General features: G+C 41.9%; 1 protein-coding gene across 5 annotated transcripts in view; it reads right to left on the reverse strand.

Annotated features, from left to right (window-relative positions):
* The window catches only part of TRPM3 (transient receptor potential cation channel subfamily M member 3), a 502,889-nt gene that overhangs the window by 256,117 nt on the left and 232,308 nt on the right, over nucleotides 1–14,464 (reverse strand). For all 5 annotated transcript variants that reach the window (XM_030293212.1, XM_030293204.1, XM_032595678.1 and 2 more), the window contains exons 2-3: nucleotides 7,116–7,195; nucleotides 5,323–5,527 (exon numbers count right to left, since the gene is read on the reverse strand). In XM_030293212.1, the coding sequence (XP_030149072.1) occupies nucleotides 5,323–5,527; nucleotides 7,116–7,195 (285 nt within the window). The remainder of the gene's footprint in view (nucleotides 1–5,322; nucleotides 5,528–7,115; nucleotides 7,196–14,464) is intronic.

A 14,464-nucleotide genomic window follows, 5' to 3' on the forward strand; every position in this document is an offset into this window, starting at 1 on the left:
CTCTGCATTTCCTGCCAGAATTATATAGCATAAAATTTGGTAGAGGCAAGGAGATGGGAATTTTCTAGAGGCAAGATGGGTTTCTCAGAGGAAAGTTGGTTCTTTCCTTCTTTTCCTACAGGTCTGTGTTGGGACCAGTAGTTTGAGTGATAATTTCTAGTTTTAGTCTCAGTTTCAGAAAGGACTTCCCAAGGTACTGCTAATTCAGCGGCCTAAAGATTAAAAGGTGGAAAGTGGAAATCAAGGGAACAATTACCAACCCCCTCAAATATCTTATGATATCTTATGATATGAACGCTTATGTAAAGCTGTTTAGCTAGCCATAGTCTAGTGATCGGCTTTTTTATTCTGTAAAATAGAATTCATTTAATTTCATATTTGGTATGTGTCAATCAGTGATGATTCCCAGATTAAATCTGCATAATGCAAAGAAAGACATTTTTAAAAAAATCAAATTCAATCCTGAAGTGTTTAAAGAGTATAAGATGGTAGATGCCTCGCTCTTGACAGACTCTTCACTCCCTGGGGTGTCCCCAGCAACCTGGAACCTCCTACCTCCCTCTCACCCCCCCTCCCACTGGCAGTGCTCAGAGAATAAGGCTTTCACACTCAACAGTGAGAGCTTTAAGTGTGACAATGAGGCATAGGAATAATTATCTAAATTATATAAAAACTATAACAAGGGGCTCAACCCGATCTAATAAGCAGAGTAACTAGCAAGGGAAAACCTGAAGATAATTATGCGAATGACTTGAGAGGTTTAAATACAAGTCCTTAATTAGGTGATACTTACCTGCTCCACAAGACGGCTCAGCGTTAATTGGAAGAGATGATTAGTAGCAAATACGATTCCGTATAATCAAGTCCAGCACTGTCATCTTTTCTAAATAACTCACAGCTGTAGCCCCAGATAAAGAAGAGTCTCTGAGAGAGGACCCAGTGTCTGTTTTGGGGCCATCTTCCTACTGCTCCCTAAGTTAGTTTTAAAAAGCTACCTGGCACTCACGCTAGGAAGACAATGTCTCACCCAGAGCTTTAGTATCTCACTATCTTCTTCCTTGGTCCTCACGTTTTCACTCTTATGAGGTATTTGAACGAACTGCCAGGGATGACATTTGGGGCATGCAATTTGGTAGGATGTGGCTTGGTGCCGAGAAGAAAGGGAGGAAGGATCCTTCACTCACTATCAGCTATGAGTACCTCCTTCCTGGATCACTATTTCTCTGCAAAAGGAGAGAGATGCTGGATTCATTGCTATTGTACTTTCCCAGGCTCAACGCGCCTGGGAATTGAGGACAGAATACCACAAAGTGCTAGGAAAGGCTCAGAAAATGGTCCTACTAACCTAGGATGTAATGTTACAAAGACTTCCTCCTGCTCACAGCTTTTGAGTTTAATTAACCTCATCAAATAAGCGTAATTTTATAATTCTACTACAAAGTTCTCAAGACCCTTATAAAAGAGCTAGAAAAATAATAGTAATTAGCTTCCCTTCGAAACATCTCCTATAGACTACACCAAGCATACACGACAGAGAAGAAATAGAACTCATGGGGAATCCTGAGCAGCCCAGGTTTGAGAATTATCTTTGTCATTGAATAAAGGAGGAGCTCTCAGAAAACAATTTAATTTCTCTGGGCTTGAGTTGCCTCATCTATAATACAGGTAGAGAGAGTGAGATTATTTAGCACTTTTTAAGCCTTTTTTAATAGAATAACTTGGCTAGCTTTTCAAATACTTAAGATGCCCAAGTTCTATCCCTGACCAATGAGGGAGACTCTGGGCGTGATTCGTGGCCATGGACGTTGGTAGTGGCCCACAGGCTCCCGTGAGCCTCCAAGCAGAGAACCACTGCATCAATCCCCTCAAGCATCTTTGGTGACCAAAGCTCCTTGACATGCTGCTATACTGCCTATGTGATAACACACGTGCATAATGTTCCTGAGCAGATATGGCTCCCACGTGGCCCAGCACATGTTAATAAAGATTCTCTTCTCTCCAACGGAAACTTCTACCAAACGCTGGCAGATTCTGCCTCACACTGTGTCCAGACCACAATGGCATTTTGAAGACCCAAGCACCTCATCTTGGGCTGTCTTGAAGGAAAAAAATTAATGGTCTATCTTTTTTTTTTCCCAATAATAAGGGTCAAAGTTAATCTGCCCTCTATAGAGTTTTTAGAGTTAAAAACCATCTCAACTTTCAAATATTTTGGTCAGGAACAGGGATCAAAGACGTGAAGTTAGTTGACCTGTTTCATTTCAATCGTGGTGAATATTTAACCATGCCCTCCCCATCTGAAGACTGATATTCTTTAACAGAGAGTAGTTGCTGACTTTTCCCTTTGTGTGCCAGTTTGTTGCGGGGTGGGGGGAGGGGAGAAGTAAGGAAGGCACAGGTTGGCACAAAACAACCATCCTGCCTGATAAAACAAGACATCTGATCGGCTGTCAGCTCCACCCCTTTGTTTAGACAGGAGACTCAGAATAATCTAAGGGCAAGTATTCCAAGTGGACAAAATGCTCATTGTGTCTGAATAGTGGGGACTCCCACTTGTTAAATATTTGGTTGTTAAAAAAAAAGGGGAAGAAAACTGGCCCTCATTTGGCTGATTAGACTCTTAAAGAAAGGTTTGTCCTCACAGTGACTGCCATGACAGCATCTAGTATAGGTGAGACCCAGTCTCAGTGTTAGCTTCAAGGGTGTGTGACCAGCATTGTCACACCGCTCAGAAAGGCAGTGCTTAGGGTTTAGTGCTCTGCACTTGCTTTCTTGGAATTCTTAACAATTTTAGCCTGGAATTTGTGTTTTGTAGGTAAAGCCTGATGGGGCAGTGGAGCCTGTGCAGAGGGCTCGGAGCCTTGGCTCACATGTGGTCCATGGTCCCACATCCTGCCTCCTGCTGCCTCCCTGGGGCAGGGGATCTTGACCATCTGCTCCCACCTCTGATGTCCTGGCCAGTCTAGCCTTCCCTCCACAATGTCGCCTGGGGAAGCAATGGGGTTTTGTTCCATCATCACCCTCCATCCCTGCCTGGGACGTGAGCACAGGCAAGGTGAGGGGTGGGTTGGGTGTTTTCCCTGCAGCATTTCAGGACAGAGCAAGGACATAGCTGTCCCTGCCTTAGGCTGGCAGGGCCCTGGTGTGTTTCACAGGTGATTCTGTGGCATATCTCACCCACACCAGATATTGAGCCTGCCCCACTACAGAGATAGCAGTTCCTTGGACTGTTGCCTGTCCACTGTGTGTTGGGGTTGTTGGCCGTGGGAAGGGGGACTGCTTTCCCTGCCCCTGCTGGAGGCCTACATTTTCATTTTACACTGGGCTCTCATGTAGTAGACCGTGCCTAACCCGATTGCCAACAGATAGTTCTGGGTTTCACAGAGCTATGTGGGGCTTGGGGAGGGCTCGCAAAGTTCAATGTCCTATGTGTTCACACTTGAAGAGCATAGTGAAAGATGTGCCTCTTCAGGTTTTTCCTCTGCCATTAAATATCATAATAAACATCCATCCTGTGGGGGCACCTTGGTGGCTCAGTCAGTTAACCATCTGACTTTGGCTCAGGTCATGATCTCATGGTTCATGAGTCTGAACCCCAGGTCAGGCTCTGTGCTGACAGTGGAGAGCCTGCTTGGGATTCTCTCTCTCTCCCTGTTTCTCTGCCCCTCCCCTATATATTCATTTATTCTCCCCCCCCAAAATAAATAAGTAAACTTAAAAAAAACCCACATTTATCAGGTGTGCGACATGGGGCACAAAGCCTCGGGTCACCATTCAAGCACTCCATGACATCACTGGGTGTGCCACTCTATGATGGTATTGTCTGCTAAGCCACCTCCTCATCTACAGCACTTGGCTTTTTTTGTGGGGGCGGGAGGGGGAGGCTAGTCACTTCATTCTCAACATTATCGTATTGTATTTCCAGTGAAGAACTTGGGCCCTCCATGGATCCATTTCGCTCTTCTTCTACTAACTACTACTACTACTACTTACTATGATTCTTCTTTTTTTTTTTTTTGAGCATTTTTCTTATAGTGTGAACTGGCATGACTTTTAATTAATGCACGGTGTGTATGGTTCCATTCCATACTGTGAATGGGAATTATGCTGAGTTGGGGACCCTTCATGACTTTGTGTAGCTGAAAACATCCCTTGGGTGGATGAGGAAGTTGCCAGATCTCCACTGCCCTTGGTTCTGTATAGGCCAAGACTAACCACCACCCCCTCCCACTTTTCCCCCAGGCTGTACCCAGCACCCTCTTCTTCCCAATACACTGCTCAAAATTGTTTTCACTCTAACGTACAGTTCAGAATTGATTTTCTTAAGGAAATACTGTGAGAATAGTGCAGTCAGCCATTCTTGGTGAAGAAAATCCGACAAGAGTGGGGAAAGATGCAAGGGGGAGGAGGAAGGCGAGAAGAGAGAGGTCAGAGGGGTGGCTCTCCTGCCCATTTTTAGACTATAACTAGTGTGGAGTGACTTCCCTTGAATTTTGCAGTATGCTTCTCGAAGCAAAATCTCCTCTCCAAACTTGGAAAACTTTGGGGTGTGCCTGAGAGCAGCTACCTCCAACTGTCCCACCCTCAACCAACTCTCTGTTAGAAACAAGCTTTATGAAATAGAGCATTTCTAGAATTTCTAAAAACATATGGTATATTTTTCTCCTGGCAAAATCTGTCAGCCAAGTAGGGAGAGGTTCATGATGAAAGCTAAAATTTAGAAGCAACAACTCTTAGAAGTAAAATTTGTATTATTTCCTAAAGCCTCTTTTCCAAACAAAATGCTTTTCATATGGAGTTCTTCTACTAGGAACATTATTGAACACAGCTGCTTAGAGCAAAAGCACTCACTTTAGGTGGCAAGATCTCTGTTAGAACAGGGAAGGAAATAGTCTGGGATGATCATTTCTACCTTGAATTGAGAGAAATGCTAGTTACTAATAGGACAAAACAGAGACTTAAAGGTAAGATTTTTTTTTTTTAAATCAAAGGAGATAGAAAAACATGCTTTAATGGATGAGACCCAGAAAGTAAGTAATAAATAGTGGATCACTATAGAAAGCTTCTTGTTACTATTAATAATAGCAATAGTCACGGTCTGATATAGTATTAATTATTTAAAAAATCCTAGGAGGAAGGTTTTCCTTCCCCCATTCTACAGAAGAGAGAAGAAATGCACAGGGGCAAGGTCGTGAGAGCTGATTGCCCAGCCAAGACCTGGCAGAGGGGATTAAGCCCAAAGACTAAACCTCCAGCTCTTCACCACACCTTTACAGGACATGAGATAGAACTTGGGAAACAACTGAAGGGTTTTCTGATTACCATGGCTTTGTTGGAATGGCCACCTCCTTGGAACTCAATGGTCCCAAAAGCATCCGTGGGGCTGAGTTGAGTGTGCTTGCTGATGGACCACTTCTCCGACTGGATGTCATTTCGGGAGAGGCGACTTTGATTTTTCTCATTCTGAAGAACGGAGACGCTGGGAGTGAGGCCCACATGCTGGCCAATCAGACGCCCGCAGCAACACCTGCAACATAAGAGGTCAAAGCGAACCCCCTGAATCAGCCATTACTGGAGAAATCTACAAACCATAGTGAGCCAGTCCATTCTTAGGCAGAATCCCACAATACGGCTATACCAGGCAAATAGTGAACCCAGGATTTACCCAACAGAGATCTTTTCTTTTCTGCCCATTTTCGTTTTCCTTCAGCTGTGTAAGCTGTAACATGCCTCCTGGCCTTTGCCACCCACCCCTTCCACACCTGCCATACTGTTTAGGATTGGAGCCTGCAAACAAAAGTCCTATAGATTTTTCTACTTCTCACTCCTCCCATCTATCAAATCTTGCACAAAGGCCACTGCACAGCTTTGAGGGGAGAATTTTAATATGCACATTTAAATAAGGGCTCTCACTCATATGTGAGTCACAACCTAACTTGTCTTTCCCCAATTGACATTCACTGTCAAATATCCAATACTAAGAATAAAAACCTACAGCTTAAGCGTTCCTGAAATAATGGAAATATTATTTGCAAGATCTTTGAAAACAAAATTCACTACTTACATCATGAAAATGTCTTTCATACTTTTCCACCACCATTATAATACTGATACATACGCTTCATGCTTCACTAGTACCACGATTATAACTATTAATGACAATACTGATATATGGTTATCATTTATTAAATACTAATAATATGACATTCCTTTTAGGAGTAAAATAGTGCAGTTTTGAAGGTTAGGTAATTGGTTCAAGGTTACACAGCTAGTCTATAGGACTTTATAGTCTATATTTTAAGTTACTTGATTATATGGCCTTTTCATAAAGGCATTTCCAGACAGCATATGTTATTTCATCCCAAATGCTTCCTACCTAATATGCTGTTAATCTTTTTTTAATTTTTTTTCAACGTTTTTATTTATTTTTGGGACAGAGAGAGACAGAGCATGAACGGGGAGGGGCAGAGAGAGAGGGAGACACAGAATCGGAAACAGGCTCCAGGCTCCGAGCCATCAGCCCAGAGCCTGACGCGGGGCTCGAACTCGCGGACCGCGAGATCGTGACCTGGCTGAAGTCGGACGCTTAACCGACTGCGCCACCCAGGCGCCCCATATGCTGTTAATCTTTAAGGCAAAACCAGGAAGGTAAGTAGGATAGCTAAAGGTAAGATTAGTAGGATATTAAAAACGTACTTGGACAGAAATCTGAAGGTCTGCAGTCTAATTAGTAACCTTCTAGGAGTCTTTTATTTAAAAATACCTTTTCATTATGGCAGGGAATATTGGTACAAACTAAGCATTTTGATGAAATGCTTAAAAGGAAAACGAATAACCATACTAAAAATATATATAGCCCACTTATAGACAGCGATTAATTCCTTCCCAGTGGGGTATCTGTTATTTTGTACAGGCTCTTAGAGAATTAACTGCAGGTGCAACACATTATATGGTGTATACATATAAGATTGCTTCAGAGATGTCCAGCAACGATTAAAAAAATGATCTTTAATTTGACATTGGTTCCCTTGTAATGCATAGTGATTACTATTATAGTTTTGTTCCCATAATTGCTACTCTGTGTTCTCACTTTATTATAGAGACAGCAAGATTACCTATGGGGGTCTTTGGTGCTTGGTATGATGTGAACACATTCTCTTTTATAAAATGCTCTTTCTATCCAGGATTTCTGAGCCTGAAAAAAAAAAAAAAGAAGAGGTGAATATAACCCACAAGTATTTTTGAGTAGGAAGCAAAAATTTCATAATTACATCATGATTCAGTATCTCATAAACTGAATTGAAATGATAGTTACTTCAAACATAAACACTGCATATAACAAAAACCAATGACTGCCAGAACCTGTTGACTAGGTTAACATTATAATATTGAGTCAAAGAAAAGGACCATTATAAAAAAAATGGTTAGTGATGGAAACTTATACAGATTCTTAAAGTTTTTTTTGAAGAACAGAAAAACAATGCTAGTTACGGAGATAATGAAAAACACAGAGCAGTATGCTTAAATTCCTGTACCTAACAAATATTCAGTGATGGGAAGAAATATATGTGAATAAGTATGAAGTTCTTGTGGCTAACACTTCCATTCAATTTTTTTTATACAAAGAAAGAGAAATGGTAAGAGAATTATATAACTCAAGAGCCCTAATCCATCATGATGTTTTTCCTAAAATCCAAATTAGCAGTGCTTAAATACAGAATGGGAAAAGGAAATGGAAACATAGGAAGATAAATGTCTTTATCACAGTCAGAAATTTCACAGGTAATGCCTTTGGAAGGAAGGAAGATAGCACTTTTTCTTTTCTTTTCATTTCCCCATGTCTTTAAGTACAGGAAATACCTTCTTAGAATGGGCATTGTTGGGACTGTCTGCCCAGAAGTCCAGCCACTGAGATTGGTTCCCAGAAGGATAAAGGAAGTTCCAGCAAACTGTACTATCTTTGTTCCCAAGTATAGTGTCCATCGTGCAGCTTCTACCAGCATTGGAAAGAGTAGAGGAGTCTCCCATGAGATCCTATAAACTACTTAGAAGATTCCTTCTCCAAGCATTTAAGAGGGAAGTTGTTGGAGCATCCTGTAAGGTTACTTCTACATGACATCATCTTTTCTCTAACACAGTATTAGGGCTAAATTCATACCCTTGAAATATACAGGCCCAAAGTGCAACTTAGTGATTTGCTTGGCCTCAGTGACCAGTGTTGACTGTTACAAACCACCATGTGTGGCCCTAATTGATATTGACTCTGCCAAGGACCTAGACATCTGTATAAACTGTGTGAAGTTCTCATTTGCTCTCAATCCTTAGTCTTGCATCTCCCTCCTCTCTTGTGATGGGAGTCTATGTAAGCACGCAGCAGTGAAGGCCATGGTTACCTCATATGACAAAGCACGTTGTAAAAGTGGCAACATGGGGGATGCCTGTGGGGTACAAAGGAGCTGCATCCTGTTTCAGTCATGGTCACAAGTGGTCACACGGTCACATTTGTCAGTGTTTATGCACCATCTACATGAAGAGGAGCACCCGTCCTGTCTCAGAGATCCCTGGGTCCAGGTGGCCCTCTGCACCTGGAAGGTGCACCTCCTCACACCTCCTCACACCAGGAAGGTAACATTTGCAGTTCTGTTTGTCAGCTAGGCATGAGAAAGGCCCCAGTGTCTGTTCATGGAAATTTTTCTTCTCAAATATATAGGAAAAGCCAGTGGCTGCATCTTTGCAACAGAAATGAGCTGAATGGCGTAGATAACCAGGCTTGATCTTTGTGAAAAGCCTGTAAGTTAAACTATTCATAGGCTGTGATTTTTCCTAGACACTGAATACTTTCATTGATAACATCTCTTGGCAGACAGATGGTAAAAATATTCCTCACTGGACATTTGAAACCAACTTTCCCTACACCTCGGGGAGCAGAAAAGGGAGAGTGTAATTCCTTTCTTCTTTGTGGATCACTTTGGCTAGAATTCAGAAGGATCTTTTGGGGAAGCATCTGAAAATTTGGGGGAGTGCTAATCAATACTCCCCGAGACACAGCAGTATCATGAATACAGTGTGAGTTCTGCTGTTAGAAAAAAATGGCATGAGTGGGACTCTACAGCATGGACACAGTCACATAATTTTGGGGGTCCTCAGTTTTTCTGATCTATAAAATGGGCACAATAATAATAGCTGACACACTGAGTTGTTAGCATTATTATTTGGGTACCATGTTTCATTTCAAGAAAAGGGACCGCTGGGTTGGTTCTGGTACTAAAAGTTCTGACACACGTTCAGACAAGAGCACTATGAACCCTGCTCTAACAGAACTGACCTCATTTGATCTCTCTCTGCCTGGAGGATGATCAGCCTAGCTGACCACTAACAAGGTATACAGAATAGTTATTGAACTTCCCTGAGTCTTTTCTATAACATAAAGATAATTATAGCTACTTCAGAGCATTGTTGTATTTACTGAAGCACCTGATTCAGGGAGAACACCTGGAACTCAGTAGGCACTCGATACTTAATATTATGAAGGGCTCATCATGTGCCTGGAATTGTGCCATATACATGTATCATCTCCATAGAGCCTCATAAGAATGCCATGAAGGACATGCTACTATTATATCCATTTTACCATTGAAGAAACTGAGGCAGAGAGATGCACCAAGTTTAAACTTGGACAGTCTGACTCCAGAGTTCATACTCTTCTTACCCAGTCTGCTAAACTGCCTCTCCAAATCACACATTATTGATACTAAATACCCTTGATCTGGGCAGTGCCATCTGGGCATGCCTGGGAGCGCCTTGGTATTTGGACAGTGCTGGACTCCTAGAGGCATAGCTTAGAACCAGCTCATACTTGGATCTTTCCCTCTTTCTATCCTCACACGTAGAGTAATAAACCCTCCGCTATCTGTTCTACCTCTCCCCTTAGGATAAAGGACTGGGGTGGGAGATTAGGAAGACCGCGTAATAGGAGCAAGAAGTAAAAGAAGGAGGATCATTATAACAAATGATCCTCTAACAAAGAAATGTAATTACAACAGGATTCACAACATGAGAAGAGGGGGGGGACCATGGCGGATGAATTAGACTTTTCAAGGGCACCTTGATTATTTCTCTCACTCATGGATCCCAGTTTCAACTTGGATGGTCCTGCAAGTTCTACTCAGAAATACTACATAGCGTTGCATAGCGTTGCGGACTCTACTTAGTTTCTAAAAATAATGTGACTTGTTGCAGTTTAGCACCCTCATTGCCTTTTCAAAGGTGAAAAACCTACCTCACTGTTAGCAAAAGGAATGAACATCAGTTTCCAGTTTATTACAAGCAGATTAACAATTCCCCTTGTAAAGGCATGGAAAATTGCAGGGGCAGGGGAGGAAATGTAATATAAAAAAATATCTCCAACATTCATAATTGAATTGGATTCTTTTTTTAAGAAGAAATCTATAATACATAATAGAAAGAATGCATGTAAAACACATGAATTAGGAATTCTACAAAGTATATGCATAACTGACTACGCTCTACTGTGGGCTTTGCTCTATTGTGCTTTTTATTCAGGTTTTCAGTGTGGGTAGATCTTAGATTTTTAAAGTTATTTTCTTGGAGAGGGCAAATTTGAAGTATAATCATGGTTTAACTTGTTCCCTAAACTAATTCCCTTTTCTTTTGTCCCAAGGCTTTGAACTGCTCTGTGTGAGTTTCATACTTGCCCTCAGAATCCAAGTTAGTTAGCTCAGAATGGCTATCCTTGTTGTTAGAAAGCATGAAATAGTTTTGACATGCCATGTTTCTCATTGACCCTTTAATTCTCTTCTAATGCAAAACTTCAATGGACACTACGCCCTAAAATCTTTTATTTTTAAATATCCTTCGGAAGTCTCATGTACTCTTAGAAAAGATGGCTTCTACCAGACCTTAGAAAGCCACTTTGTACGTTCTTTTCTAAAGGTAGAATGGTCACATCGCCATGACTGAGCTTGTGAAGGGCTATTTTCTTTCTTGTCTTTCTGCATTATCAGTCATGTGTGATGTGTAACAGGGAAGTGGTTTCAAAGGCTAATAATTAAAGGAAATAGTACTGAAAGCAAAAATGAGGACATTCACATTTTGAACAAAGTATAATGATTACCCTCAAAGAGTAAAGTACTAACTTTGAAAGTAAAATGTACAGTCAGTAAAGAACAAAAATGATAGAAACAAGCAAACAAAAGCTGTAAATATTGCCTTCAAAAGAAAAAAAAGATTAAGTTATTTCACTTAGGCACGTTTCAATTCTTTCTCACAAAGGCTCTGCTACAAACATTAATTCCCCAAATTACTCTGATGCTTCTTACTTCCGACTCCCCACCAGCTCCAGAATCAAGAACTTCTCCAGGCAGGACTGGTTTACAAGCACATACATCGAGTATGTACTAAATCTTACTCAATCTGTCTCCAGAATATCTTGGAAAGTGCTACCGCAATCCACCCTAGAGCTGGATAACTTAACAGAACGACAACAACCCAGACCAGTAACCACAAGATTAGAAGAGAAAAAAATTCGCTAACTTCAGAGGAACAAATTACAAGTGAAATGTCACTATATTCCTTCTTTGGAGACTCTCCTGTTTCAAATGTACACTCTGTCCTGATCAGAACAAAACCCCAAAGACCCAAAGGTACTGCATGCCTAGGTTCATTTTTGACTTTTGCTTTCCTTCAGCATCTCCCTGGGCATTCCTTTGGTCTTCCTGCAGGCCCCCCCACCCCCATCCACTCCTGGGAGGCTGAACAAGAAGAAAACGAGCTGAAATCATTTTACCTGAGCACTGACTCTTGGGTGGCGGCAGGGACAGTCTCACGAGCGGTGCCTGTTGCTTTCATTTTGCTGCGTCTGGGGCTGGTCATCCCGTTAATAATGCTCTTATGACCGCCCACTGGAAAAAAAGCCACTTGCCCAGCTCTTCCCCCAAGAGACGTTTCAAGTAAGCAATGAACTTGGGCAGATTAGCCCCTTGGAATGTGCCGCTTTGGGATTAGCCTCACTAAGAATCCCATGGACATTCCCTTGCAGCCCTCAAATACTGCTTGATTTGAACATCTAATCTGACGCCAGAAGAAAAACAAATCCCCGGAGAGATCGGATTTAACTGGCACAAGTCCTGACAGGCTCTCCCCCCTTGGCTTTTTCCATTTTCAGAGAGAAGCTTTCTGCAAGTGTGATAAGGTGTTCTGAGTTCTGAAAAGTTCAACTTGGGAAAGCAAATCCTTCTAAAGAAACAGTGTATTAATGCTCTGAGTGGTTCGAACACACAAGGGGCATTGTTCATTCCTCCCCAAAGAATGGAATGATAGCATTTCTTTAAAGAGGAACTGCTAAAAACTCTGAATGTTTCAAAGGACTGGTCTGGTCCCTGAAAGGGAGCACAAGTAGAATAAAGTTGGACTTTGTCAGCGTCTTTCTACAACTTCTAAAATGTCAATAAAATGATAAGACTTGTCTGATCACACCTCTCATCCTTGGCCCCTCCCTGACAATTGCAAATGTGTGACTGGAAACCTACACTCTCCTGTTTCCCTATGAAAAAGAGATGAGCCGGGACCATTCCAGATCATGGACGCAGACATTAGGCAGGATGGTGTCTGCCTGGGGTGGCCCGACTGGGAGCTTCTGGCTCACACAAAAAGGTCCCTTTCAAACATCATCCAAGAGTGAATTTTTTACATAACAGTAGTTCTTAACTAGATAAGTGAACAAATTGGGAGAGTAAAGAGCTCTGATTTCAACAAGGCAAAAATACTTTTTAAAAAAGTAAATATATAAGCATTTCATCTCCAAAGGATTTATCTCCTCCCTTCCAGAGAGAAGCCAGAGCAGAGGGGCGCCTGGTTTTGAGTCCCAAGTCAGGCTCTGCACTGACCATGCAGAGTCTGCTTGGGATCCTCTCCCTCTCTCTGCCCCTCCCGGGCTCTGGTGTGCTCTCTTTTGCACGTGCACACGCTCTCTCTCTCAAAAATAAATAAACATTTAAAAAAAAAAAAAGAGGTCAGAGCAGAGAGTTGGTATTTATGGTCAACAATAGGGACTATAAATCTGTGAGGGCAATGCCACTCTGATCTTTTATTTCCCTGAAAATACCTAGTATGTGTTAAGAGAACATTCACTGGCAGTCACAGCATGAACTGGATGACTTATTCCAAACTTGGATGGAATACTGAGCCTTCTCCTGGCCTCTCTGCTGTTTCCAGGATTGATCTCCTTCATACTCCGGTTTCTCACATACCAAGTTCACCCCAGACACAAGAGTCAATAAACTACCTAATGACATTCAACTGAGGATGCAGTAAAATCAGCAAGACGTTCAAGTGAAACATCAGACTGAGCTTCAGCATTAAATGTGTGATGGAGAAGTCCCTTCGCTTGTCTTCAGGAGCTGGCTACAGAATAGTGACAGCCTTGATAATGTGCATCCCCTCCTTTCACGCAGCAGTAACACTCCCATGCATTTTATTCTCAGGGAATCAATCACCAGAGATGTGAGCCACAGAGATGTTCACTGCGTCTTTATTTATAACACAGAAAAATTGGAAAAAGTTCAGCGAGGGGAGGCTAACTGAACTATGGCTCGTGCTGTTGGATGATGATCATAATCAAGTTTCAGAAAACTAATTACATAGAGAAATACATATTTTCACATTCTTGTGTGAGGCAAGCAGGCATAAAAGAGGAAGTGAAGAGTAATTATAAATTTTAAATACAGACAGACATGATAGGTAGGAAATACACTTAAAGAGGAAACTAATTTTTTATTTTTTTAATGTTTATTTATTTTTGAGAGAGAGGGAGAGACAGAGTGTGAACAGGGGAGGAGCAGAGAGACAGGGAGACAGACTCTGAAGCAGGCTCCTGGCTCTGAGCTGTCAGCACAGAGCCCGATGCAGGGCTTAGACTCACAAGCTGGGAGATCATGACCTGAGCCCAAGTCAGACTCTTAACCAACTGAGCCACCCAGGTGCCCCAAACTGTAACTAATTTTTATTTTCTTCCTTTTCTTTTTCTAGATTTTCCTAAATTTTCCCCTCTAACCATACATTTGTAGCCATAAAACTAAATTCTTTGTGGACAGATCTCCAGATTTCTTAAATTTCAACTATTAAGCTTAAGATGACAGGAATTCACTAAGAAGAGTAGTTCAGGAAGTGACTTAGGAAGAATTCAGTCAAAAGAGAGGGCACTTGGCTGGCTCACTCGGTAGAGTGGATGACTCTTGATCTTGGGGGTTTTGAGTTTGAGCCCCAGGTTGGGTGTAGAGATTACTTAAAAATATAGAGAGTGGCACCTGGGTGGCTCAGTTGGTTAAACATCCAACTTTGGCTCAAGTCATGATCTCATGGTTCATGAGTTTGAGCCCTGCATCAGGCTCTGTGCTGACAGCGCAGAGCCTGGAGCCTGCTTCCGATTCTATGTCTCCCTCTCTCT

This window comes from Lynx canadensis, chromosome D4 (genome assembly GCF_007474595.2).
Source record: "Lynx canadensis isolate LIC74 chromosome D4, mLynCan4.pri.v2, whole genome shotgun sequence".
Classification (NCBI taxonomy): Eukaryota; Metazoa; Chordata; class Mammalia; order Carnivora; family Felidae; genus Lynx; species Lynx canadensis.